The 27,468-nt window shown below is 43.2% G+C and overlaps 1 protein-coding gene across 16 annotated transcripts in view; it reads left to right on the forward strand.

Annotated features, from left to right (window-relative positions):
* Positions 1-27,468, forward strand: part of NRXN3 (neurexin 3) — a 1,062,297-nt gene that overhangs the window by 67,749 nt on the left and 967,080 nt on the right. For all 16 annotated transcript variants that reach the window (XR_012995937.1, XR_012995938.1, XR_012995939.1 and 13 more), the window contains exon 3: positions 18,324-18,341. Coding sequence is in view for 13 of the 16 variants with exons in the window: in XM_076345216.1 (XP_076201331.1) it covers positions 18,324-18,341 (18 nt within the window). In the remaining 3 variants the exon portion in view is untranslated. The remainder of the gene's footprint in view (positions 1-18,323; positions 18,342-27,468) is intronic.

The raw sequence follows: 27,468 nt of genomic DNA on the forward strand, positions 1-27,468 counted from the left end.
GTAAAGCTGTACTTTCACATTTCCATCCTAGTATTTGTCTTCGGCTAAGTGAAGTATCAACATCTTTTGAGGATCTGTTCTCTGAGCTTCTGCTGGGAGGGCTCTAAATCTCCCTCCTTTTGATGTTTGATTCCCTTGCTGGAATTAGCCACCTGATACTAGAGACACACTCTTCACACCTTTCTAGCCCTCATCAAATGTGTCCCAAGAACCTTGCCAGGTGTAAGAACAATGCAGCGATGCATTAATCTCTTTTTTCCTACAACAGTCTTCTTTTTTTCTCGTTCTTCTGCTCTTGCCTCTGGGGACTGAAGTCTTCCAGGTCTTCAGATGTCACTATGGATCTTATTGGGTGTGGGCCCGATGAAATTAGAGGAGTTGTAGGAGCTTTGAGTCTCCCTTTTCTTTAATAGGATGACGTAAAGGTGCTGTGACCTTCTTTCATTTCCCTCCAGGCCTTATGACAGAGAACTACAGAGTGGAATATGGCTAACACACTCAAGCTAAACTGATTTCTGAGAAAATCCTCATCTCTGTTATCTCCTAGACCATTTGGTATGAATTGCTTCTGTCTGTCTGAACTGACTCCTTCTGACCCTTCTGGGATTCAAAGCCCTGCCAGCTTTAAGCGCTCTGTATTTTCCAGGGTTAGTCTTTACATGGGATGGACACAACAGGCATCTCTTCTGTGTTTGGGAATCTCAGAAAGGAGCAGATGCCCAATTGTCATTCTCCACAAGAATGTGTAAATTGCAAGACATGAGGTAAAAGCTCCATCTGCTGGAACAGTCTTTGAAGGCCCTGTTGGAGACAAGCTCCAGCCTTCTGCTTTCAGATGAGGTGGCTTCATTCAGGGCCTCCTATAACAGATAGGAAAGCAAAGACTAGTGTGGAAAAGATAGCAGGGAGAAAACAGCCAGAGCGGATGTTGCTTGTGCTGAGGCAGCAGCACCAAGGCTGTCTTGATCATCATTGGTACTGAAGCCAGGCCCTGTATTTCTAAGGTGATTGCCAAGGTCCTGCCTCAAACCTTGTCAGGAATAGCCCAAACTTGGCTAGTATCCATCAAACCAACCATAATTTGTATGTCATGAGACTGTCCACTGCTGAGTGATCTGGAGTCAGTAAAAAGGTGGTCTGCACTGCATTTGAGACAATGGAAAATATCTTTCCCTATTGGTATGGAGAAAGACTGTGAAGCCTAAGATCTAGTGACAAAGCAGTACTAATGCTTACTACCAAAGGACCTGTTATAGCCTTGTCATCTGGTGAAGTAATATCATGCAAACTGGGGTATATTAAGGTGCTGTTAAGTGCTCAGAAGTTGTTCTTAAGAGTTTCAGAGACTCTGGAGATCAAGATATCAAGAATAGTTTACAGGATGCCAGATGGTCCAACCAAAATTACTATAGTAATAAATAGGCCCCTTTGACCACGCCAGAGCTCTTTGCCAGCATCAGTTGAGTAATACCCAGTGCAAAATGAGTGGAGAAGGGATTCCAATTCCTCCTGTGGGACTGAATATGTCTATAGTAATTTCTTCTGGCAACATACGATTTCTTTATATGAGAGTCAAGCATTTTCTGAAGGAGATCCTGTTGGGCATAAAATTATAAGGAACAGTCAAAACCAAATGTGACTCTGAAGAACTACTGAAAGGTGGCAGCATGTCATTTACCACATTTTTAACAGAGAGACTTGTTTAGACATTATTAAAGAGGGGATTGGCCAAGGTGGTCTTGCAAATGGCTCTGGACATCCCAAACACTATGACTATGTCTACCATGGTGGCAAGGTGCTACCATGGAATACTAGACATTAGAGGTTCGGACCAACCCTGAATGTTTTCACTTGAGACTTTATAGCTGTAATACAGGACAGGACTGCATGTTCTGAAATACCAGAAGGTCCAACTAGTGCTTTCTAGGGTTTTGCATTTTGTCATTGAATTGCAGTGAATGCAATTGTCAGATCAATACATTTTACTTTCTTAGCAACCTGAATATCATGCCAAGAAGTTTAGTGAGATATTGGAGGATAACAGTTGTCTTCTTCCCTAATAATACAGCCCACACACATTATACACCTGCAAATTTGCAGTGGTGATTAGGACCACTTTCAGAGTTTAGTGAATAAATCTTTGGAGACAGCCTCATCCTCTTTTGTAAATTATGGTATGGCTGTAGCTATCTGACCTGTTTAATTTTTTGTATCTTTTTCCCCATTCTTTTTCAGGGTGTCACTCATAAGAAAGCTTGCCCCCAGTAGAAGTGGGTGTTGCTTTCTCTGGGAGTCATGCAAGAGATTACGTAGGAATGAAGAAGCAGCTTTTGCTCATGCTACATTACACCAAATAATAAGGGAGGTTGTTTCCCTGTTCTAGGTCTGAAGGAACCTAGCAGATGCATATGTATTGTCTTCCGTCTGAAGTTTAGGATAGTAGAGTGGGCCTTTATTCACTGACATCTCCAAGCTCAAGATTGGCTCACAGTTCTTGCGTACCATCACCCAGTCTGTAGGATGTACCTTGGAGTGGTGCTGTTGACCTCTGTGTTCCTAACACAAGGCCTGTTTTTCTTCCTGACTCTTCATGTTACTGTGAGGGGTTCATCAAGCATTCAGCATTTGGAGTAGAAGTGTTCTACTTCCCACAGTAGATAGAAGCTGCAACAGTTAATCTTTCACCCATAACAAGCAGTTAAGTTCATGGACATGACTGATAGGCAATATCCTCTTCTTGGATAGTTTCTTTTTCTCTAGTCATTTACACGTGGGGATTAAACTGTATTACACTGGTAAGAAGGAAACAGTGCCTCTCAAATGGTGGTGTACAGAACTGATACTATTTGTTAGGCTTCACCTCTGGCCTTCTGGAGTGTGGCTGAGGTCAATATATTCTGCCTATGCACTGTAAAAGCACGGGGATCGCATGTTTCCACCTCACCTTTTTATGGCTAATACTGGAGAAAAAGAATATTCCCTATTGTCCTCCCCACAGTGACAATGGTCATAACCATTCCAGGGCAATATTACTATAAGGCACAGATAGCCACTTGAGCTATCTGCAGTGTTGAGTAATGTGCTCTCAGGAGGAGATGAAGTTACAGTAATGTCCTGGAATAGAAAGTTGTCAGGCTGGTCTGCATAGTGTTTCTGCTTGTTTTACAGAGTTCTGTTGTGGCATGGCTGATAAGCAATATGTCCATATAATGTTACATTATATAAACAGCCAGGAAGATGTACTCAATTGTTCCCTCACTGGGAAATCATCAGGATCTGGATATAGTGTTATTAAACCTGTTGCTCTACGCCTCCAAGCTGGCAAGCTTCCTCACCAGACTTTTGATATCTAGCAACTGGCGGCTGCTGAAAAAGTCCTTATAAATGTTCTTCTGTACATTCTGTTAATACAGATATTTCATGACAGACTTGTTTACCATGTGCTCCATCTGCTGCTCCATATACTGCCTGTGCTAGGTTTCTATTGGCTTAATTTTGCAACTGTGTAGTTTTCTATTACTTCCCCATGTATGCTCCCTAATATCCAGGATTAAGTGGTACAAGGCTATGATTTTCCCGATCACCTTTTACCAAATGACAGTGTTTGGGTTGTCATACCTGTCTATATGTCCAGTTGGCCCCCATCCTTCTTCCATCTTACGTGGATGTATACCAGAATGACCTGCAGATAATGTTCCTAGTTGAGTGGCTGCTGTGCATGACAGATGGGAGGTGAGTGGCTGAATATGACTACCAGTTTGGTTCTTTCTTACAGATCCAGGAGATTTTGATACAAGCCAACAAGTTCTCATCCAGGAGGAGCTACTTCTCACAGTACAAGCTTTAAATAGGAGCTACTTAAAGCTATCTGAACCTGTGCAAGCTCCTACATGCTGTTCTTGCAACATGCTGGATTAGTATTCAGTTCTTGGGGTTCACCTTGCAACAATATCAGCGTATCACATGCTTATGCAGTTACATCCAATCATGTATTCTGTTTTAAATTCAGTATTACCAGTATTAGTAATCCTTCAGGATCTACATTATACTGATGTTTTTTCATTAGAGACTTGACTTAACTTCTACTTGAAGCCTCAATGTCGGCTTTCTAAAGTTTGCTTTGAAGCAGCATTAGACTGTACTATGTTTGAAAGTTTCTTCTTGTGGATGTCCCCTAATACAAAGACTCATCTTCAGCTCCTTCAGCTGTATCATGCAGCATTCAACTTCAGAAAGATAGTACTGAAACTCCATAACAAACTCCAGCTTCATTCCTACTGTGTCCTTGGGGTTCTCTGCAAATCATTATCTGTGCTGTTCTTCTTCTCAAACTCCATTCCTCTGTGGAGGGGAAAGGAGTACGTCTCTTGGACCACCTCCCTGTGTATTTATGGCTATATCCAGCCCATCAAAGATACACCTTTCTGAACCACTTAGAGGTTATATCCAGCTCTCTTTAAATGAGTGGGCTGTTTTGCGTATCCAGACACTCCTCCCACTGTTGCATAGTCTTCCATCCTTGAAGATAGCAAAAACCTGGCTAGTGAAAGTCCTGAGCAACCTGCTGTAGTATGACCCTGAGGGAGTCGGGGTGTCAGAATAGATGGTCTTGAGAGGTCCCTTCAAACCTCAACTACTTTGTCATTCTGTGGTTCTGTGAACTCAGAAGCAGATGTTAGTGCCTGTTTCTGCAACAAGTTGTGAGGTGGCAATACAGAATAATCAACTTTCTATCGTCTTAAACATTATGTCTTTGAAAACACAGCTAGGTCAGATGCCTGTTCAAGAATACCATCCTTCAGTCACTCCTTGATATAGCTGAAATACTTTTCTCCTACAGTCCTGGAAGGCTACTGCTTTCCAGTCATTTCCAGTGTGATCCACACTGATATATTCTTGAAGAAGAGAGAACAGATGTTACCCTTTTAGTAATTAGAGGGCATAGAAAAGAAGGTAGAGTCCCTCTTCCAAATCCCTCAGCCATAGTGCTTATGACCATCACTGAAATCCAAAGATGAATTGCATCTCTGTTCCCTAATGGTTATTGTTTTGTTTCAGGGCTGTGTCTCCCTAGTGAAGGAAGTTTTTATTAGCTCTTTAAGTATGGGACTGATTACTCACCTGGCAGTGAATGAGGCTCTGGAAGATGTAATCAGAATAAGCTGAACAGCTTTCCCTGGTTCATGCTGCAGTTATGGGCCCTGGATTGTCCGGGGAATGAGAGAGGGCTGTGGGTCTCTATAACCTCATCACAGACATGGAGGTACAAATACCCTGGGACAGCCTGACATATGCTGCTGGTCCTAACACCTTCCTTTTCAATACTTCTGGTGCATGAACACTTAGAGCTGGATCCCGGCTGGTGAGGAATAACAGTTCCTGGAGGAGAGGTACTAGCTTTTACTCATGCAACAAGCATCTCATGGAAATTTTCTGCAAAGAGATTGCATTTAGAAATAAAAGACCAAATTGTGTTCTTTCTGTGCTTAAGACCCAGGTGAGGTATCAATTAGTGCTAGTGCTTGACAGTGTGTTTGGCAGTCTTCTTGGTGGGGGGGTTGTGCTTTGTCAGTTTATACAGTGCTCAACACGTTTGTGTACTGTTGGAAGCCAATTATTATGATGGTGGCTCTTCTGGATTCAGAGAAGGATACGAATTGAGAGCTTCACTCATCTGCTTTCACTTAGGTCATGGAAGGACTGCTAGCTGGGAATAACTTTGAATCTTTATTGATATACAGTGGATTTGAACTGGTGGCTTGGAGGTGAAAAGCTTCATACTGCTCAGCAATGTCTTTTGTATAACAGATGTGAGAAAATGGGCATGGAAGCTATTTATTGCACACACTCCTTTTCACAGATTTAAGAAAGAGTAGAAATTTAAAAACATTTTTTCAATACCAAAAAGATGTACAGCTCTTTTTCCTACATCTTTTCTGGCTGTTTTCTGTTGTTCTGGGTATGAGCTTATGTGTATTATGTTAACACATTAATCAAAAGTGTTTTGGACTGTGTATAGAAAAAACAAACCCAAAATTCTTCTGCATGCAAGTGCTGGTAATTTTAGCGGCCTGATCCTAGTCCATTCAATGAAGAGAGACATCTGCTGAATTCAGTGGCTACGAGGTCCTGCCCTGCCCTGTGATTATGCACTTGGGTCTGCATCTGCATGGATCGCGCTGCAGGCTGGAGGTCTACATTTAGACATTCACACAAGAAAATTTAGTATTTTGCAAGATGCAGAATGCAGCTGTTTCCCGTCATTATGTTTCACATTTACTTAAGTCAGCAGTTACTCTTTTCCAAGCAGTGCCTTTCAACAATAAACAAGGCAAATGCTTCCAATAGAAACTCTTGATGACTTCTATTTAATTTAAATATACATATTGCAGCAGCAAATACAGCAATAACATGGAATATAAAACCCACTAACACATAATCTAAATATGATATGTAGGTGTAGGAGGGAGAGCAAAAGAAGATGCATTTTTTCTGATTACTCATGCTGTATTTAGGGTGATTATTGTAAGTTGGAGGAGCACGCACTATATATTTTTATGTGTAATAAATAGAGTTCTCACTTTACAGGCGCACTGGAACTCCATCCTAATTGGAATTGGAGTGAATGAATCAGTAATTAGTTGATGCTTACTTATACTAAACCCAGAGGCATGCGAAGCGCATTATAGATACCAAGTAAATTTCAAGATTGTGGTCTTTATTTTCAAATCAGTAGGCAATTCAGGGAGATGAGTGTTTAGAACAGGAGACTGTGAGTGGTTCCTTGGCCAGAGAGAGACCTACCGAAGCACAAATCTTAGCACTTGATGGCACCAGGTGGCTAACCAGCCCTGTGGCAGCCTTTTCTGAGGAGTCTTTCCCTTAGAGCTGTTCCGCATTGGGGAGCCGGTGGGTGAGAGAGAGAGCGAGAGATAGTGTGCAGGGATTTTTCCAGACCTAAATAAGAAGGCTCAACAACAAATGGTGTAATAAAATAGACATTTTAATAAGATATAATAAAAAGAGGAAAATAGATAGTGGGTAAATCTTATATCACTTCAGAGGCTGGGAACCCTGCTTTCATGCAGCATCAGATAGACCTTGGATAGATTTTCCTCCTCCTTCCCATGCTGTAGTGCCTTTCATTTTGTGTAGCAAACAGAATCATGCATCTTCCCCTGATAGGTTGGGATGTTATTTCTGTCATAACACCCACCAGCACACAGCACAGGCTGGCACAGGGCACTCCAGCAGGTTCCCATGCAGTGGCTACTCCTGCTGATGTACGGGCTTCTCAAGCCCTAAGTACAAGGCCCAACAGAGCAGACATGGCCTGGTCAAGATCACTAACTTCTCGAATACAGTGTCTTCCACAAGGCTCCCAATACAGAACTGAGTTACAGATTAGTCCAATCTGGATCCTATAATAAACCTAGATTTGATTCTGTATTAGCTATAATCAGTATTGAGAAAGAAAGTGGGAGTTTTATTTCCCCTCCCCCTCCCTTTTTTTCAAGAAGAGATGTATAATCTCAGGAATCTTAGGGCAGTGTGTACCATTGCGTGAGTTGGATTCAGCGGTCAAATGCTAGTAATTCTACTTAGACCTTCCAAGAAAGAGGTACCATGATACTGAAGATACATTATCTGGGCTACTGGGCGGAGTCTGCTAGAGGTCCCTTTTAATGTGGAAAGTGCCACCTCTCGATTTCTATGGGACATCTGTGTGCATTGCAGATGGATGTACTATGCTATTTCTGTCTTGGGATGCTGCGATGCAGCGCAAGGAGTGCTGGCATATGGCACTAGTAAGTGCCAGGTGTAACCGGGCAAAGGAGCGTTCCTTGCCCTCCAAGGCTGCACAAGCTGCTGCTTCTTCAGAGCTCAGGTGGTGGCCTCTGAGGCCAGTGGTACGGGATGTCCTCCCTGCTGTGGCCTGGCACCCAGGCCTGCTGTGAGCAGGGAAGGGCTCAGATGGCACAGAGCTCAATCAGTGGAGAAGCATCTCTCTTCCTGCCTCACATAAGATTAGGTTGGCAACAGAAGTGGGACTGGGGGTGGGGAGTTTTCCTCCCTGCAGGTTTCCCCCTTGTTCTTCAGCCTCTGACCCTTCCCAGAGCAGGCTGGGTAGGAGTAAGCAATGCTGACAATGAGTCAGGTGGGTTTGGAGAAGGGTCCCTGTTCCTCTCCCTCCACCCTTGCCTGACTAGGCTAGTCACAGCCTTCTGTGGCTCCAGCGCCGCTTCTTCAGATTGCTCTGAGGGGAATATTAACATCCTCTAATAACTCTGTCAGACTTATCAAGGGATTTGTTTTATTAATTCCAAGACTGGGTACAGCAAATAGATTATAGCTTGGGCCACTTCATAGGCTTAACGAGCCCTTTCTCTGTTTACTTATCAGTTTTTTTCCAAATCTCCTTGTGTTAACTCCTTTTTCTGTTCTTTGTGTTACTAGTTATTGAATATCCTCAGTGATGTATATGTCACAGGGAATATGCCCAAAGTTCATTCCTGTCCATCATTTTTTGGATGATAAGAGAGAAATGGAGGCAGCACAATTTGCAATGGATTTGGGGGTAGTAAATGCTCTTGGTAGCTGTCATGGTGATGTTCTGAGAACAAGACAAAGCTGAAAATACTCAGCACGCATACAAGTTCTTGCTCAGCAAGAGGAGAGGTACTCTCTTTCTGTGGCATATGGTGGGTAAAGCCCTGGTTTCCAGTCTCTGTGTCAGTCTTGCAGGTGATGCAGACAAAGGTGAAACACCACGGGCCTGATTTCAGTACTTTGAGCAGATAGCACAGTGCCTGCAAGGAAACTAGTTTTAGCTTCTTGGGTCACATGGCTAGTTCACTTTAGTGTAAGCCACAAGACTGCTCAAAAGCAGATTAATTATTGTGGTGGTCAGCATGGGAAAGTCCACTGTTATGCATCATCATCAGCCGGCTCCCTGTCGTCTTTATGTCCTGATAACCTTCTAACATGATTGCCTTTACTGGATCTGAGAGGTCTGAGAAGAAACAGCTATGTTTGTGAATCCAGGGAAGGCATTCCTGGTGGGTAGGGTATTTCATTTAGGGAGATCCATCTGGTTGCCATCCCTTCCTGATGCCTAAATCAATTAAAATAGGAAGGCTGTTGGAGAGAAACTGGCTCCTGTATCCCTAAGATCTGTTGTGTGAGTCACCTCCAGCTTACAAGAACATGTCTTGCTATGATATGATGCAGTCACTGAAGAGTCACACTGGTTGATTTAGTCCTTGTTAAGTTAAGAGAAAATTGGGTTTGTAATGGGAAGCTAGTTTCAGCTGTAGTTAGAACATGAGGAAGCAGCTGTCCATGGGAATGTAACTCTCTTGCAAGTAGTTTTTGAAAGGCATTGCAAAGTGTGAGGCTCTCTCTCCTTGTGTCCTGGTTTCGGCAGGGATAGAGTTAATTTCCTTCCTAGTAGCTGGTACAGTGCTGTGCTTTGGATTTAGGATGAGAACAAAGCTGATAACGCACCGATGTTTTAGTTGTTGCTAAGCAGTGCTTACACTAGTCAAGGACTTTTTAGTTTTCCATGCTTTACTGACTGAGAAGGCTGGAGGTGCACAAGAAGCTGGGAGGGGGCACAGCCAAACTGGCCAAAGGGACATTCCATACCATGGGACGTCATGCTCAGTACATAAACTGGGGAAAGCTGGCCGGGGGGGCCGCTGCTCGGGGACTGGCTGGGCATCGGTCGGTGGGTGGTGAGCAATTGCACTGTGCATCACTTGCTTTGTGTATTATTATTGTTATTATTATTATTATTTCATTATTATTATTATTTTATTTCAATTATTAAACTGTTTTTATCTCAACCCATGAGTTTTTCTCACTTGTGCTCTTCCAATTCTCTCCCCCATCCCACCGGGTGGGGGGGAGTGAGCGAGCGGCTGCGTGGTGCTCAGTTGCCGACTGAGGTTAAACCACGACACCTTGAAAGGAAATCTGAATGAGGATAGGAGTTTCCAGCCGTAAGTGTTTGCATGGAAGCAGCTACAGAGGTGCCTAGGTAATGTTATAGAAGTGTGAAAAAGGCAGAAGTATGAGCAATGTATGCTTTTAGAAGGTCATAGGTTCTTGTTTCATCCGAGCTGGGAGGGAAAGAGAAATAATCTTTGTCTTTTTACCACTGAAGATGACCTATGAAAATGCAAAAACAACTTTCTATGTAACGCTGCCACTGCTCCTAATATATGAATGGCTTATAAACAGTGGTCCCAAATATTGTAGCTAAAGGCAGGAAAGTAATTTAGTCCCCTTTTTTTCTGTGAGTGGCCCCTTAGGGGGGAAAAGCTTTGGCACTTCTAGTATGTAACATGATGAACTGTATGGTGGCTTTTGCTGTTTGCATGGAACATTGAATGACAAACTGTAATGTTTGTGGAGAAGACTGTGTACTGTATGTGCGTAACTCGGGCACACACTATCAGAGTGTCCATGTTTCTCTATGACATGCTTTGTTTGTCCTCTGGTATCTATTCCTCCTTCACAGGAGCTATAGCTTGCTCTTGGCCCAAGTGTTGCAAGTGGATCGAGGGCAGATTAGTGCTCTTTATAGGGCTGCGTGCGTGATACGGCTAAACAGAAAGAGAAGAGGGGGTCTGGATCTGCACCAGGCCCTGGTGAGGAACAAGGATCTCCAGAGAGGTAGAGTGCTCTCAGGCCGATTTGTTCAAACACAGTCTGTGTTTCTTAATCATAAACTTGTCAGCCTGTGTTTCTGACAAGAATAATAGCTTTGTTCTCATTGGATTTTTGGCCAGATAGATTGTGTAGTACTGTATGCCCCTAGGGAAGGGACAGGTTTCTGATGGGTTTAGACCTAAAATATGCTAGTTAAACAAATGGCCCGGTACAACTAACCCAAGGATAAAATTCAAAACTGGTCCTGCTGTAGATAACTTACATATCTTTTTGCTGTAGGCACAGAATGGCTGCCATATGCAGAGGGCCTTGATGGACGAGCACTCTTCAGTTTAGAAAAGAAGTGGCTAAAGCAGGAGGTCAGGTAGATAGTTATAATCAAGAGTGCTGTGGTGATGCTGAATAGAGAATGTTTATTCATAATATTTTATAAAGCAACTGGTAAGGGATGCCCAATGCGATATATTCAGCTGCAGGTTTTAAATGAACAAATAAGAATACTGTTCCACACCACATCAATTCTAGTTCCAGAGGAGACCAGACAAATTCAAGGAGGGAAAAGTCTATCAAGGACTGTTAAACATTTTGATCATGATGCAACCTCCACCAGTCTGTCATTACTGGAAGCTGTTAATAAGGGTACTGTGAATTTTCTCAGTTCCTTTGACTCTTCCCTGAGTACCTGTGCTTGGCTGCTGTCAAAGGCTCAGCCTTGGTGTCTGCCCTGCTCCGTTACTGAAGCTCTTATCTTGTGATGCCTGGCAGCTGTTACTGATGGGGTTGTCTGGGGAGAGTGTGTTTTGAATTAGAATAATAAAATCGTAGAAAATGGGATTGGAAAAGGTCTCAAGGGCCAACTAGTCTTTCCAAGGCAAGATCAGGTGTATCTGAAAAATTAATGAGAAATAATTGTCTAGTCTTTTCTTAATAGTCTCCAATGCAGGTGGCTAACTCCCAGTAGCCAAGGTATTCCAGAGCCTCACTACCCTGTTGCTACCAAATTTTTCTAACATTAAACCAAAACTTCCCTTTCTGCATCATAAGTTTCTTCTCATTCTATCTACGGTGAATGTGGAGGACACTGTTTTTTTCTGCTTGCACCTGCTCTTCAGAAGTTATACAGTTATGTATCTTTGTGTGCTCCACAAGACTGTGGACACAACAGGCTGAATGGGGATGTATGGGAGTGCTGTGCAAAACAGCAGGGAGCAAATCCTCTATTTCCTCCGGTGCTCAGGCACCTAGGATGAAATAGAAAGAAGCTTCATCCCGGAGTGCTCAGGCAATGTATCTAGGCAGTTTAAGTGAAGATCAACAGATTGTTTGGAGGGCACTGAGTAATTGAATTCTGGTTGGATTTTTGCTAGTAGTAGGCTACAGAACTATTGACTTTTTCCCCAGCAATGTAGCCAATTCCATACAAGGAATGTACATGAGAATATTTGTTGGGATGTGTGGGAGAGGATGGTACTTTCACTGAAAGCCGTGAAATCAGCAAGCAGCTTTATCTAAGAATAGTAATGATACAGAGTTAATTAGAGGGATTATTATGAATTCATTTCTCTAAGATTTTTTTCTGTTGTTTTTTTACTCTTACTGGAGCTAAGTAACTCTGTGTATTGGTTTCTGAAAGCAGCAGGCATACTTAATCCATCCATACCATGTTGCTATGAAAGCACTTTTCTAAATGGCCAGGCAATTGTAGTGAAACCATAGTGGCTTGCAAATGTCTCCCCAGCTAGCGCACTCTCTTCCTGAGTATCTTGGTTGCCTGAGAGGAGAAAGCTTGGCCCCTTGAGGTAAAGGGTCCGTTTTCTTTAGTGGATATAGGATCCACTCAAACTTCATACACTTTAGAGGGTGACATACTCAGGCACGTGTCAGTCAGCCTCACATTTGACCCTGTGAAGAGGGCAGGCTGCCCACCACATTAATGCACACAGTATAGAGGAGAGCATTGGAGGCATCAAATCACTGTTAATCATTCAGATAAGATTTGAAATCAAATCCCTTCACCTCATTTAAATCAGGAGTGCTTTAAAATCACATGGCACTTTTAGTAGAATCAGCCAAGTTTCATTCTGCCTCTTTAAGTAGTTCTTCTTGTTCTAACTCTGACACGCTAAACTGCTGTATGGCGTTCCTATAAGCTGTTAAACATCTGTCTCTTTCACTTGAGAGCTGGCTGCATTTCAGTACTGGATGAATGATTCCTATATTCACAGCTAATAAGTGCTTTGGGATCCCGAGTATTAGCTGTGCAAAGGCACAGTACCACAAATGTCTGCAATTCTGTGCAACATATCAAGTGAGTACTATTCCCGAGAGATTGAAGCCTAAGAGATCCCGTAGGACAAAGGACACAGAGAAATGTAATTGATTGAAATGAACTTGTTTGTGTATGTGTCACCACTTGTCTCTACTGAATAAAATCAGAAGTGTTCAACACTCCATTAACACAAATTACAGGGTCCTATTCTTCTGGAGTGAGACAATAAGGCCTACACCTGCTAGTACTGTGAAGTTCTTCATGATCCCAGTGTGCAGCTCAGTGACAGACATCATAGGCTCAAGTGGTCTTGGATTTGTTTCAGTATCCTAAACATTTAGCAAATTAAATAGAATCAGTCAAATTTACTTCTGTGGCAGTTCCGTTGAAATCAGTGGAAAGATACCAGGGATGGAGCCTACTATCAGAGTAAGACAGAAGATGTTAAGTAAATATGAGTGATGAAATCATGACACTATCAAAGTAACTGTCAAGTCTTTTATGAATTTAATGGAGCGAAGATTTTAACCTAGTTAACCATAAATAAAACAATCTTCAAGGTGCCTACCTCCTGTGTGAGCATGGGCAGTACAGGGATCTGCTAATGTTTGGAATTGATCTCATTACAGAGCCCACCTTTACCCAAGCAAATTGTTGTTAGAAGCTGTTTATACAATGTAAATGTTATTTCTTTTTATGTCGCTGTAACCCTCCCAGGTGGCTTTGAACCACTGTGTCCTGAAGAGAAAGACAAGGAGTCTGTACAGTTTTGCACCAACAGCACTGGTCCCCAACAGCTTGGAGTAGGAGGTGAAGTAGGACCATTGCCTTTACCTTAACGGACCAGGTTAGGATGGAGTGAGACCACTTGCCAAATCAGCATCTGGAATTAACACTTTGTTTGACGAAGTATCAAATTAATGAAGACCTTGCTCACTGCAATTTGAGGGGTTTCCAGCTCAGCCAAAATGTAGCTCTTCATCGTATTGTTAAAATGTTGCATCAGAGCTCAGTTAAGAGGAAATCACCTGGTTCTGAGTCACCAGCATCTCTTACTACCACACCACAGGAGGCCAGGCTGGCTCATCCTGTATCTTTTGAATCATTTCACAGGCTGCCATAAATGCATCAATCTATGGTCTCCGAACTGTTTTCATATATATCAGTAAGTCAAAGTAAGTGACTGAGAGTTCCCAACCAGTCGTGCTTCTGCCAGTGAAATTGTACCTATGTCCATTTTCTGTATTTGCAGCATGATAAGAGCCAAATCTGCTTTAGAAAAGCTTTTTTAGGTGTCGGTAACTGAATGAGCTTCAGAATAAGGCCATTTTCCTGTCTAAAGGCAGGATCTCCTCTTATTTGGGAGTGGGTCTCCATGACGAAAAGATGCCTCTAAGTGTTACAACTTTTGCCCTCCTCCTTTCCCCAGTTTCTGCCTGCTCCCCAGTCCTCTCCACACACTGGCGTTCAGAGAGAGGGTAACCAGAGAGCCCTGGAGGGGGATGCTGGAGAGCTTAAGGGACTCATAGTATGAGACAGTGCCATTCACTTCTAGGTGCTTATTTCCACTTAGCCTAGGATGCTCCCCCGCCTGACAGCTGGTTTGTGATGTGTGAATTCGGTCAGTGGCTCTCAGTTTAGCTTGCAGAATACAGGTGTCCACAGCCCGTCAAAGTGGGGGGCAAGATTGAATGGACCATGGAGATGGGAACGACAGCAGGTCTCTTCAGGTCAAGGTGATGTGTACTGGTAGGGCCGATGCATATGGAAAGTGTGCTGTCCTTGTCTTCCAGTTGGAGAGAGAAGTGCACTCTCATGACACCTTCCTTTATTGCTAAACTTCTTGTTAAAAATGTTAGAGTTAAAAATACCTCAGATGTTTCCTCTACAGGCACGGGAATGATCTGAGCTATAATAATGTTTGCTTTGTTCCTCCCGCTCCCCTTCATCCTCCTCCTTCCCCTTCCACCCCACCCAGATGGCTGGGGCTGCACCAGACAAAGGCAGCAGCCCTGCTGATCCCTCTTTCAACCCATCTATTAGCATCAAAGAACAAAAGCAAACAGCACCGGCTTGCGGCTCAGCCCTTTACAAAGGAGCAATAAATGGACTCTTGTGTATAGGATAAAGCAAACTCTGCCTTGTCTTTTGTTAAGAGGCAGATCTTTCTCTGAAGTGCTCTGAGCTGGAGAAAGTGGAGAAACCTCCATCTGCATGTCAGTAAGTCCCATGGTCACTGGGCCTTTTGTTAGCCATGGGTTCTGCACACTCCCTGTTTAATTGGGGAATGCTGTACCTCCCCTCAGTCCCTGTGGCAGGTAGGAGGTCCCTATGGGAGGTGGAAGGTAGTGCTGATGGAAGAGGAAGAGAGTGGGGACATGTTTTAAACAGTCCAGAAAAACATGAAGAGAATTTGAGAGAACATCTCAGATGACAGGGTCTGAAGGAGAGTCAACTCAGCTCCCCAAATCTGGTCACTCTGCCTATTTGCCATCCCTGTCTTCTACCTTTCTTGAGGCATTAGATTTCTTCTAATTGTGGAGCCACCAGCCATAAGGTACTGCATCAGAGGTTTCTTATTAAGGGTCCCTTTTATCGATATATGCAACCACAGTTTTAATTGTGCACCACAGTGGAGTGGCACACACACTGCAGAGGTGTTACGGGGTTTCCCGTGAGGACTTGCATGGCAGCTTCAATTGTATGCGACAGTGGTATTTGTTGTAGGGTCTCTTGTGAGGACTGGCTGGCTATATGCCATTTTTGTCTTCACAAAGAAAGCAGTGCTTTCTCATGTGTGTTTTAAAATAAAAAACCTAGTACTTTCACCATTTGAAAATCGGCATTTGCCAGCAGATACCACATGGGGGGGTGTCTGCAATACAAGAAACTTCCTTTGTATTTAATATGGGAAGTAACACTAATGACCTGGGCTGCCACATAGGTAAATATTGCAAAAGTGTCTCAGAGATGCAAACAGTGACTTTTCTGATGCAGCTAATGTATACAGAAGTTGTGTTGGGTGGAGACTTTCCAAAAAAGATACAGCAAAAAGAAAGCTAAGAGTAAAACCAGTCAGGATAGGGAATGCCTGCTCTTAGGGACATCAGAACAAAAAATATGGGTAAAAGGAAATCCCCTTGCTGTCTGCCCCGTTACTTGCCATTGAGAAACTACATTTTAGAGATGCTTGTGTAGCTCTTAACACTTCATTGTTCCCCTTTTTAACAGCTTCATGACCTGTTTAATTCACGCACAGTTAAATAAGTATTATTTCAAGCAGTATATCAGTTACAGCCCGCTGCCTCTTCTGTTATTTGCTTAATGTGTTTATCCCTTGCTCACCCTTGGTTAGCTCTTTCCTTTGCCCTTTCTATCTGCTGATCCTTTTTATTCCCTAAACAACCCACAGATTTCCTCCTGGAGCACAGACACCCTGGTGAGGCTGCCTGCTGTTCCCAGGCCCCCGAGGTAGCCTGGGCTGCAGCTGTGCCCGCTCCTTTGCCACTCATGCAGGGAGGCTGAGAGGACAGCATGGGTCTAGAGCTTTGTACCTGCTTAGAGTAGGCTTTGGGGCAGCTGCTGGATTATCAGAAATATTTGCAGTACCTTATGGTGCTCCCTTCTTCCTCTTCTGAAATGTGTGAACATCTCTGACTGTGACTGATTTTCCTAAGCAACACCTCAATTCAAGTCCTAGCTGTGGACTTGTAAATTCTTTGGCATTGTGCTCACATTCTGCAGTGGTGTTTAATGGTCTGCTCCTTCCTTCTGCCCCTGCTCTCTGCTCCTTTTGCCTTTCATCCTCAGTGCATGCATTGCTGCCTGATGCTTGTTTTCTTTTCCTACCTAAAAATAATTATTTTCAGGCAAACTTTCAGTGCTAAGTGTCCTTCCAGGCTCGCATGCCAAGACACCAGTTCTTAGATACAATTATGTGTTAAAAGAGGAAAGGCAACAAATAACACTCATCAGATCTGACACATATGTTTAGTAGAAGCTATGGAAATAAATGAGTTGATGCAACAGTCCCTCCCTTCTTTGTGCATTGTTTTATTTGGGTTATTACCTCCTTAGGGAAGGATGGCTTGATATACGTGTGATGTACCACAGGGACTTTTCCTCAAATGATTCTGGAGCCATTACAAAGTGATAAACAAAAAGCATCAGAAAGTGATAAACAAAAAGCAACATGCACAGGAATCACTCACCACTGAAATGCAAGTGTCTCGGGAAGACAAGTGGCACCAGTTTCACAGCAACACAGCTGGTTTGGACAGGAAGGGGGAATACTGATGGAAATTGGAGGGGATATTCTGGGAAGGAGAATACATTCTTAGACCTTGGTGTGTAGCCAAAGCACCCAGCATGTCATGCTCCTAGACAAAATATTGTCTAATAAATATAAGAAAATATAAGTCTAATCCCATGAGATTTCACGGGTTCCTCTCTCATGGTGTTATGATAAGTGTAGCTATTCAAAGCAAGACTAAACTTGGGATGCTAAAAAAGTTATGAGAGGCATTTTTGTAAAGTACATTCGCTGGGATTGGTGGGCTCTGCCCAAAACAGACACTACCTTCAAAGATATGCCTTTTCTGTGGTCGATACTATCACTTACATAGTCTTGCTCCTCTCTTTTTTAAAGGGCTAATTTATTCTGGGATTTATGTGATTGATTCTGAAAAGCGGTCTTATGTCACAAAGAGGAAAAATGCTGAATGACATTTGGTCTGAATTCAACATCTTGTGAAAAGACATGTGGGACATGCAAGCCTCTGGCACTCCTTCTCCCCCACCCCTGCTGCTGTCTGCAATGAAGGATGTTGTTTTGGGAATGATGGGCAGGAGGAATGAAAAGGAATGGGCTCTCTTCTAGACTTTGGGACTATGTTGAGTGTCTTGCACCTGGTCATAAATTCACATGGCCCCTCGTAAAAGGGGAGCAGGTTCTTTTCTTTTTTCTGAAAACTTGCTTGAATTTATGTGCAATAGAAACCTACTGCAGGCAGGTGGTTTTTTGTTTGTTTCTTTTGCATTTGTGTGTGAAAAACAGTAGAATATTTTAACCAATATTCTTACAGGAACTGACGTGGCTTGGGTCTATCTGATTCCAGGAAATCTCTCTCCGGACAGATATGATGGTGGATTCACTTTTACATGCACAGTGGAGAAGGAGCCAGTGCCTCCTCCCTTGCATGGCTGGGTGCTTGGCTGCAGATGGATGGCCTTCAAACAAACCTACTTCTGGTTTTGCATGAAATTGATTTCCATGCAAGGATGCTGAGTTGCTGTGTGCATCTCTAATGGCTTTTCTCTCTTCTCTCTCTCTCTTTTCCTTTTCTCCCTTCTGCTTGCCATGAAAACACCTCGACAGATGTCAGTCATATTCCAGGTAAGTGTTGCTTTTGCTGAGCTGAAAGGCTGCTCTTTAAGGAGTGGTGGTGGGCAGTTACCAGAGGCAGAAATCTCATCCTTCTTCCTGAAAGCGTACAGAACAAATCTTCATACTGGACATCACAGGGTCTGGATTGCAAAGTCTTTGCTAAAAGGAGGGCTTCATAGTAGCAAAGGTCACAAACTTCCCTCTTCAGAGATTACATTGTGTTGGTCAGTTAAAGGGATGTTTTCTGAATGAAAATTACATTAAAAATGGTTGCTTGCATTGCTAATTACCTGGCATTGAACACTGCGTTATATAGAGTTTATTTCTGATACATCTGTGTGTAGCCTGGCATACAAATCTAGTTCAGTCATTTTCCTTCTCCTACTGCAGTCTACTCCATTTGCTAGTCCCACTGATAACCTGTTGAGTTTCATTTCCACTAACAAAGGGTCTTTTTGTTGTTGTTTTATTTTAGGTTTTAAAAACCAATGAGTATCTTTCTGGCCGAATGTCAATGTGTGATCTTATTTAGGTATCAAAACTTTAATTCCTGACAGGACACAAATGATTCATTTGAAAGGAAAAAAGAATGTGTGTTTTATGTGCTTGTTTATTTGGGGGGTTCTTCCACAAGGAAGTGTTTTACCACAGAGAACTCCAAACCTCGCTCTTCAGATTGCTCTCTCATTGCCAAAAGGATCTGAGTCCCCCAACTTCAGCTACAAGAGTTAATTGAACTAGATCACCTTACGCTGTAGTCCACATCCTGTTGCCACTGAAGCTTAAGAAACTAATTTTTACCTCACGCTCAGGCAGCTCCACCTGGTTTATCATTATGTGAAATGGAAATGAGAGCCCAGGGAAGCAGCTGGCATTGCCCTGGCTGGAGTGGGATGATGGGAGAGTCAAAGCTCTTTTCCTTCTCAGCTTTCTGCATGACTTTTGCTAAACCTGACCTGAACCTGGAATGAGTTCTCCATTCAATTTGCTTCTTTTCTACACTTGGATAATCAGATTTTGTGAAACACTTCAGAGAGACGCAGTGAGGGCCAGCCAGTCGGGTAATTTCCCTGCATATTTAGCCTTTTGGCTTCTCTCGTCAGCCCCCTTTTTGTTCTGCTGAGGTCCTTTGCATTCTGTGCGCATCTCAGCTGGCAGCAATGGGGATGGAAGTGGCCAAATGGCAAATGTGGCCTGGCATGCCTTGGAAAGAAAGGCTCTGTCAACCATAACATTGAATCTTTTCAGTGACTCACGGGGCTGAACATGTACCTTCTCTGCCCCAGTCTGAGGTGTCCTGGAACTCCTGTCTCCTCTCATCTTGGCAGAATCTGACAGGACATGCACCAAGGGCTCAAGGTCACAGGTCTCTCCACCACAACCTGAAGCTGTTGGTGTCTGTGGCAGAGGAGGATGGTTGAATTGGGAAGGCATGGCCTTGCTATGCTCTACCAGTAGGACTCATGATATGCCACGAATGAGTGTTGCCTCAAACAACATCAGGGACATCTCCAAGGCCTGCACAGTGTGCAGGGGATGACGGCATCACTAGTACAGGCCCAAGCAGAGGTGGCACAACCAGGAGAGGACCATGGTGCTGTTACTGTGGGCACCCTGGAGCAGTCCATCCTTCTGCTCTCTGAATGGGCTCTTCTGCCCCACTGCCCTCTTATTCTCATAATTTATATGCTTGGATGTGCATTTTTTATTCTCCCCATCGCTCATACACGTGTTCTTGTTCTCAGGACTGCTGTGTGCTTTCTCACGTGGATTTCTGGTCACACGTGAATGCACTTTTCTATGTACTCTTGCGCTCATCTGTATGTTTTCAGTCTGACAATTACCCACACCCCATTATCGGGCTCTGTAACTGTTTACTCCTAGGCAGTATAATCCCTCTGCTCAGCTCCCCCTGGGGAGGACACTGGCATTATGCGTGACACGGCAGTGACGAGGACCACTGGGAGGGATGGGTGTGCACTTCCACTCTGCCTGGCTGTGCAGAGGCTTTCTTCCTATTTGGCCATCCAGCTATCTGTATCGTGAGGACAGAACTCCAGGCCCCTGTCAGAATGGTTACTTTAACCATCCACTGCGAGACAAATTAGGGATTTTATGAGCTAGTGGTAACTATTTACCCACAGGCAGCAGAAGGGCTGTAAAGAGCCCATTGATTAACTGAATATTTTTTATTGTTGAATACACTGGTTAGAACTAATTCCCCAGTAAGAGAAGGTAGCTGTGAATAGGCTGGGGCTGGCAGCAGTGGGGACCACAGGGCTCTGCTGGGCACAGTTCCTGCAAGGTGCAAAGAAGTTAGTCTTGTTCAAAGTAAACAGAAATGTGTAGTATGAGCCTTCCCTGGCTGCAAGGTCTCTGCTTGTGACGAAAGGGTACTCCGGCAACAGGGACTGGTGTGCTACACTCCTTTCAAGAGCCAACTGAAGATCCCATCTGGCTTATTTCACAAATGAAAGGAGTTTGTCAGATGTTAGCCCAGCTGCCCTGCAAATATTATGTCCCTGGTCACAAAATAGCAACACCACATTGTAAGCAGCAAAGTCAAGTATTTAGAGCAGGGCCCTGGAGTTGGGACTGTTGCTGTCTGTACGCAGCTGGGTCACTGACTCGCTGTGTCGTGTAGAGGAGAAATAACTTCTCTTGTTGGTAAAAGACCAGTAGATCAAGGAGCAAGTGATTTGCTTCTGTCTCGCTTAGGTTTTTTTAGTGGAAGAATATATGCAGGAGAAAGAACTAAATATGGGTCCTTGATACTATGGTGACTGGCACTGGTACTGATACCTGGGGGTGTCAAAGTTTAAACAGTGCTTTTCTTATTCATGCCACGCTTATTGGGAGAGATCTTCAGATATTCATGGGGAGGAGGCTAAGAGATGAAGTTCTGGACATTTTGCTGTCATGATTTTACTGCTGGCTAGAGTTTGCGTGTAACTGAATGGACACAACCCAATAGAAATGACCTAGTTAGTTGGGGCCCTGAGGAAAAATTAGTCCTTTTTTGCCTGAACGACTCCTTCATAAGGATACAGAGATGCTTGAAGGCACAAGCATACTAGCACTTTTTTGATCCAGATCTTTAATCTTTCAAACTCCATCTTTTAATGCTCCTTTCCCATCTTCATCTCAGGGCTGCTGTTTTAGTCTGTCTCCCTAACTCCATGTCATAGGGTCATTTAAGCAGTACCTGTATGCTGGCTTCTGCTTCCTTGAAGCTGAACTCTGCTTCTTGGGCACGAAAATGTGTGAATTGTGTTTCAGCCCATCTGAACTTTCCTATTTGCAGAAGTTACTAGGTCAGAGTAAGAATCCACCCATGCCATATCTTCAGTGCCACTCACACAGGTGTTTGAAACCAGTTTGTACAGGCTTATGTTCTTCCTCATAGGTACCACCGTTGTTTTCATTCTTGCATGCCCTTTGCACGGACACTGTCCCCAGATCGGATTCTCTTGCACTGAAATGCAAATGTTTTTCAGCTCCATGCACACCCATTAACAACAATATGGCAGTAGTGATCACTGGGGTCAGAGCAAGAATTCATCTAGCCCAGAAGCATCTTTTTAAGAAAGTAGATGCTTTGGAAGAAGTTTAAGAAACTACATTAGCATTGGTCTTGTCTTGATATACCTTTGTCGTTTCTGGTAGTCACTGTTTTGAGGATTTTCTGACCTGACACTGCATCCGAATCGTGGTGTTGTACAGTCATTGATGGACATATTTTCTCTGGACGTGTCCAGTCTTTGTTTTTCTTAATCCACTTATATTTTTTAACTCCACAGTATCCTGTGATAACAAGTCCCATTGTTTAATCATTCAAATGCAGAAAGTACTTTCTTTCACTTGTTTCTACACCTGTTACTTTAGAATTTCATTCCATGACTCCTACTCCTTGTGTTCTGACAAATAGGGAAAAAAAAATATTCCCTGTTCACCTGCTTTGTATTATTTGGGATTTTACCTCTATCATATATATTTTCAGAGATGTCTTTTCCAAGCTGAAGCGTTCCATTCCATGCCTAACAGTTCTCCTCTTCCCAACTTGTGCACCTACTTGATCAGGTGCTCTGATTTGCAGTGATACACATCTTCTTATGGGTCAGCCATAAAATGCATTCACCCTCAGGTCTTGCTACCTGCACACGTTCTGTTGTGCGTGTGGCCATCTTTGTGAACACTTGCACGTTTATTTTCATGTTTTCAAACACCACCATGTTTGTAGCCCTCGCTATGTGAATACTTCTAGGAATATGCCATGTGCAATGTCAGAATACTGTTTTTGCCATGGGGGAAAGGAGATAGTATGGTTTGATCACTATTTCTGCTCATAGATATTGGGGTAAACGACTTTCTCTTCGGCTTCTACCTCATGCTTTTATTCCTTTGATCACTCAGGGTAGGTGCCACTCACCCTGACTCACTGCCCCCAATAATGACAAAACCTATCCTGGAATTACATAGCAGAGGAAGCAAAGGGGATGGAAAAGAGGAGCTAGCACAGCTGTTGTGTGTAATTGGATTGGAAGTGGGCCTCCGGCTACAATAACAAAACTGCACTCCCGGCTGGCCTCACTGCTGGGGCCTGCGAGGAGCCCTTGGCTGTTGTGCATATCATGGTTGAATCAAACAAAAATGACTGCTCCCCAGCCTGTGCTACTGCTTTGCCCAGTTAGAAAAAATGGGCACCATGTATGCCAGCAGCCAAGGAATCAGGTCATCCTCTTGGCAAAGCTGACCTGTCTAGCAGGTAAAAGGTCTGAACTAGGTCTCAGAATGATTTTTCCTCTTCATCCATTCTTCACATCTCTCAAGACAAGGGTTTTGCTTCTTCCTCTGAGTCCCATCCTTTGGCCCTGCTGGAATGCCCTCTTTTTGGTACATGGGGTCTCTTAGGGAGTCTTCCTTGGTCTTTGGGTTTTAGAAAACCTCAAGATGCCTATTTTAAGAAGGACCACATGGGAGATGAGGGACTTGTCAGCTTTCCTCCCTAACTAGAAAAGGGAACTGCTGATGGAGCTAGGGTAGGAGGCTCAGAGGAGACAAAAAAGCTTATTTCTCAAGGAGTTACTAGTTTTAGGAAATTAGGAAAGGACGTGTAAACAACAGACTCCATCACTCATCAGAGTGCTCTTCTCTATAGTAGATGTCATTTTATTTTTGGAAGAATCCCTGGTTTGCATGATTTCTTTCTTCAGCTCTGCCATAAAGGATTTGCATGTATATCCTGGACCAGAGGCCACGATGCCCTGCCTCAGACATACATTGCAGCTGGCCCTGTTATTGTCTGAATGGGTCATGGAGCCTGATACCCAGGAAAGGATCCACTGTGGGCAAGCCTGCCTCTGGGGAGAGCTGGGCTGCTGCTGCTGCCTGGCAGTCTCTCTTCCCATTCATTAAGAGCTTTTGGGCTAATCATCTGGCAGCATCATTAAAAGGGCAATACTGAGGCTGCCCGCCTTAGCAGAGCAATTCAGCAGTGCATGCACACCCACGCACACGTGCACACCCCCAGAGCATGGGCCCAGTAATGCGGGACAAGCTATAATTAACTAGATGAAGGACTCCATCTTCCTTTGTTGCTGCAATCAGTTGTCACTCTCAGCTGTGTTTTGTGCTCTCCCCACCTTCTTAGGTTTTGTGGCTTTATTTTTCCATTTTAAGTGCTAAGTACCCAAATGTGGTGCTGGGGTGGTGGTGGTGGGGCAGTGGGGGCAAGGTTCAAACTGCCTCCAAGGTTTTCTTCATTTTCTCCTCCACCCTGAGAATTGCCCCTAGTAAATCCTTAAAGATGAGAACTGCTGTTTAACTACATTGCTCTTTCATATCATTGTACTCTGAAGCTACTTTTAAAAATGTCCTTCTGGCTTCATAAGAATCCAGTGTTGGCCCTTGATACTTTGTACAATTAAAGCCACTTAATTTTACTATTTTGATATAGAAAGCAGATGGTTCACAATTTAAAAAAAAAATGTAGTTCTTCTTTGAAATGTTACTTTGAGATCAAGGGAGATTAATATTAACCTTTAAGAAAATAATACTGATTTGGTAGTAAGTTAAAGAAATATCAGAAAAACTCCCAGACCTAAATGGGAAAAGTCAGTTGTGGAAGGCGTAAATCATGGCCAGAGATCAGAGTTTATATGTCTGTCTGCCCTCAGCAATGGACATATTATTTTAACAACAAACCAATGTTCTGAAGAAGGAGGCAACTTTCTCTTCACGTTACTGCTGAAAGTCTGAAGAAGCTGGGGCTCCAGAGGCTGACCACAAGCAGATGCTTATTCTTATCTAAGAAACCTGTTGAGAGCCTTCTTTTGAAGCCGTGCGCTTTTCCTTACTGTCACTCACGTTTGAAGTTCAGGAATAGCAAGTCACCAGATTCCTGACTTACTTAGACATAAAATTTTTTTGCAGGCAGATAAGCTGTTTATTCTGAGGTTTTCCTAAACCTTTTCCAGAGCACTTGCTACCCACCATTTTTATTGGGCAGCAGTTGTGCCGATACCGAAATACTAAAGAGACATACGGTTTTCTTTGTTGAAGCGAAGTAACTAAATGTTCTGCAGACTGGACATTCCATAGATGAAAGGAATCCTTGAAGCTCTGTGTACAGGGGTGGAATAGATCGCTCCACCTAGTGGAGCGATCCCCTGTGCACCCGGCGCCGCAATAAAGAATGCCTGCTTTCTAAAACTCCTAATTGAGTCTTAGAGAGTTTTTCATCTGCCTACTTACCGTAACAGTGCCCAGCCCATTATTATAAGAATGACTAGATTGGTTTAGCAAAAGCACACAACCCCTTGACCACTGTGGCTCGTGCAGGTTTGTGTCAACCTTTTCCCAGTTCTACACTGGTTGGGTTTGCAGCTCTGAGGCTTTAATCAGGGTTTCTTGTTGAACAAATCTAAGATTAAAAGGGAAGCATGTTTCATCTGGAAACTCAGATTTTCTTACAGGATTCCCCCGGAATGGGATGGCTATTGGCACAAACAATGGTTGTATATGTGAATAACGTGCTTTGGGGCCTGATGAGTTCATTTAGCATCCTGACCCTGCTGAAAGCTTTGCTGGCCTTTATGGTTGATGCCCAAATAGCATGGTGATAGGTGTCCCCTCTGTTCTGGCAAAATCTGGTCTAGTTTGCAGGTCTGAACAATTCTCACACCTCTTGCATTTGTTTGTTGGATGCCCTATTCATTTATTGTAGTCCAGTAGCAAGTGCTACCCCATGCCACCTTGAGATGACTTCAACTTTTATGATTTGAAAATTGTTTTAGTGTCTTGTCATATCTTGAAACTGATGTAAAGGTGAGACAATGATGTCAGTTCACATTTTCTGTGTTGATTTTACTATCGCTAATTTGGGGCCTTTGTTACACATGCTGCAAATGTCACAGATTTTAGATCTCAATGGTTGAAGGTTTTGGTTGTTAATGACATTTTGTTGGAGATAAATACACTCATTTTCACTCCTACTTTAAATTGCAAGGGAGGAAAATTTTCAGATGAGAAAAGCTGATATGTTATTTCATTATTTATATTATTATTCTATCTAATAATGAATCTAGAATTCTGTTGGTGTTCTCTTTGTTAAAATAAGGATCTGTGTCGATGGACAACTTAAGAGATAATATGGTTATTTTGCTATATCTCCAAGTCCACCCTCCTTTTTCTTCCTGTTTTAAAAAGGAAAAAGTAGCATTTTTGGGGGGGGGCATTATTTTTCATTAATCTCCCTACTTTCTTTGTCCAGTTGGGACTAGAAGATCAAGAGGTACATACAATACCACAGCTGCTGTTGTATTTCAAATTTGTCAAGAAGCAAAAGAGTCAGAACATTTCTTAGAGAGACTTTCTTTCGCAGGCATTTGAACCAAGGCCAAACCAGGGGCTAAAATGGTGGGTACATTTGGGGTGCGCTCACTCCTGGACTGCAGGTGAAGGGTTCTGGGCTGCACCTGGCTGATGCGCCTGACAGATAGAGCACACAGCGTTGGCCTTCCAGGGATAAGGACAAAAGGGGTGTTGACATTCCTGACATTTTGAGATTTTTATAGCTCCTCTGTGGCTGGTGGAGAGAGGGGTCTTCTTACGATGTGATTCAGGGTGTTTAATGCAGGCTCTTGCTTTGAAACCTATCTGGAGGTTTCTCTTTGTCAGTGTCCCGTTTTCCCAAGTGGACAAGGCCCCCGCCATCCCCAGCAGCTGCACCTGTTGGTGCTGTGCCTCTTAGCCATGGCTTTCCTTCCCCACAGTGTACAAGGGCTGAGGGCTTGGGACTCCTATCTCTGCTCTGGGTCTGATGTCCACTCGCTGTTCGGCCACCTTCAGCTGCATGTCATACTGCCACCTTCTTGCCTTTTCTCCTTTTTCATCATTGCTACAGCGACTCTGTGCTTTGTAGGTCCTAAAAATTGTACTTTTGTCTTCTCGTCTTTTACAGTGCCTTTCATAGTGACTTTCAAGTGCCCATTTGGACAGACCTAAGATTTGCCTATCAAAAATGATGGGGTCAGTGGCCATAAATAGAGACACAAATTCAACCCACTCTGCTAGCAGAGCAAAATGATTCAGTGAAATTATATCTTGTAATTTAGACCAGAAATATGTCCTACAGTATCAAGTCTGCTATGTTTATTTATAGCTAAAAAACCTAAAAATCTAAACCTATGTTGCGTTTCTGATTATTTTTCTAAATCCACAATAATCTTCAAGAACATTAAGATATTTACATTCCTTAGACTGTACAATTATTAATCCCCTTATCTGGCTTGGAGTTCTCTGTGAGTGAACATATTCTTAGGATGATCTGGATTTTAGATTTCTCCAGCAGATGCAAAGGAAAAGTATAAAAGACAGAGAAATAAACAAATTCAAACTCAGCATGCTGCTTGTTCAAAATTCTCATTCTAATAAATTCATTTGACCTCCGTGAAATTAAAAAAGTCACAGCCCTGTTTGATTAATAAACTGACTTAAGATGGGTGTGTGCGTGTGTATGTGTGTATCAAAATCCCTGCCATACTAAGTGCTGTGAGAGGCAGGAGATGTGGAGAAGGAATCAAACTAAGGGAACTTGGTCAGGGAACCAAGTATGAAAGGGGTCACTCATGGCTTG

The sequence above is a fragment of the Aptenodytes patagonicus genome, chromosome 7 (assembly GCF_965638725.1).
Source record: "Aptenodytes patagonicus chromosome 7, bAptPat1.pri.cur, whole genome shotgun sequence".
Classification (NCBI taxonomy): domain Eukaryota; kingdom Metazoa; phylum Chordata; class Aves; order Sphenisciformes; family Spheniscidae; genus Aptenodytes; species Aptenodytes patagonicus.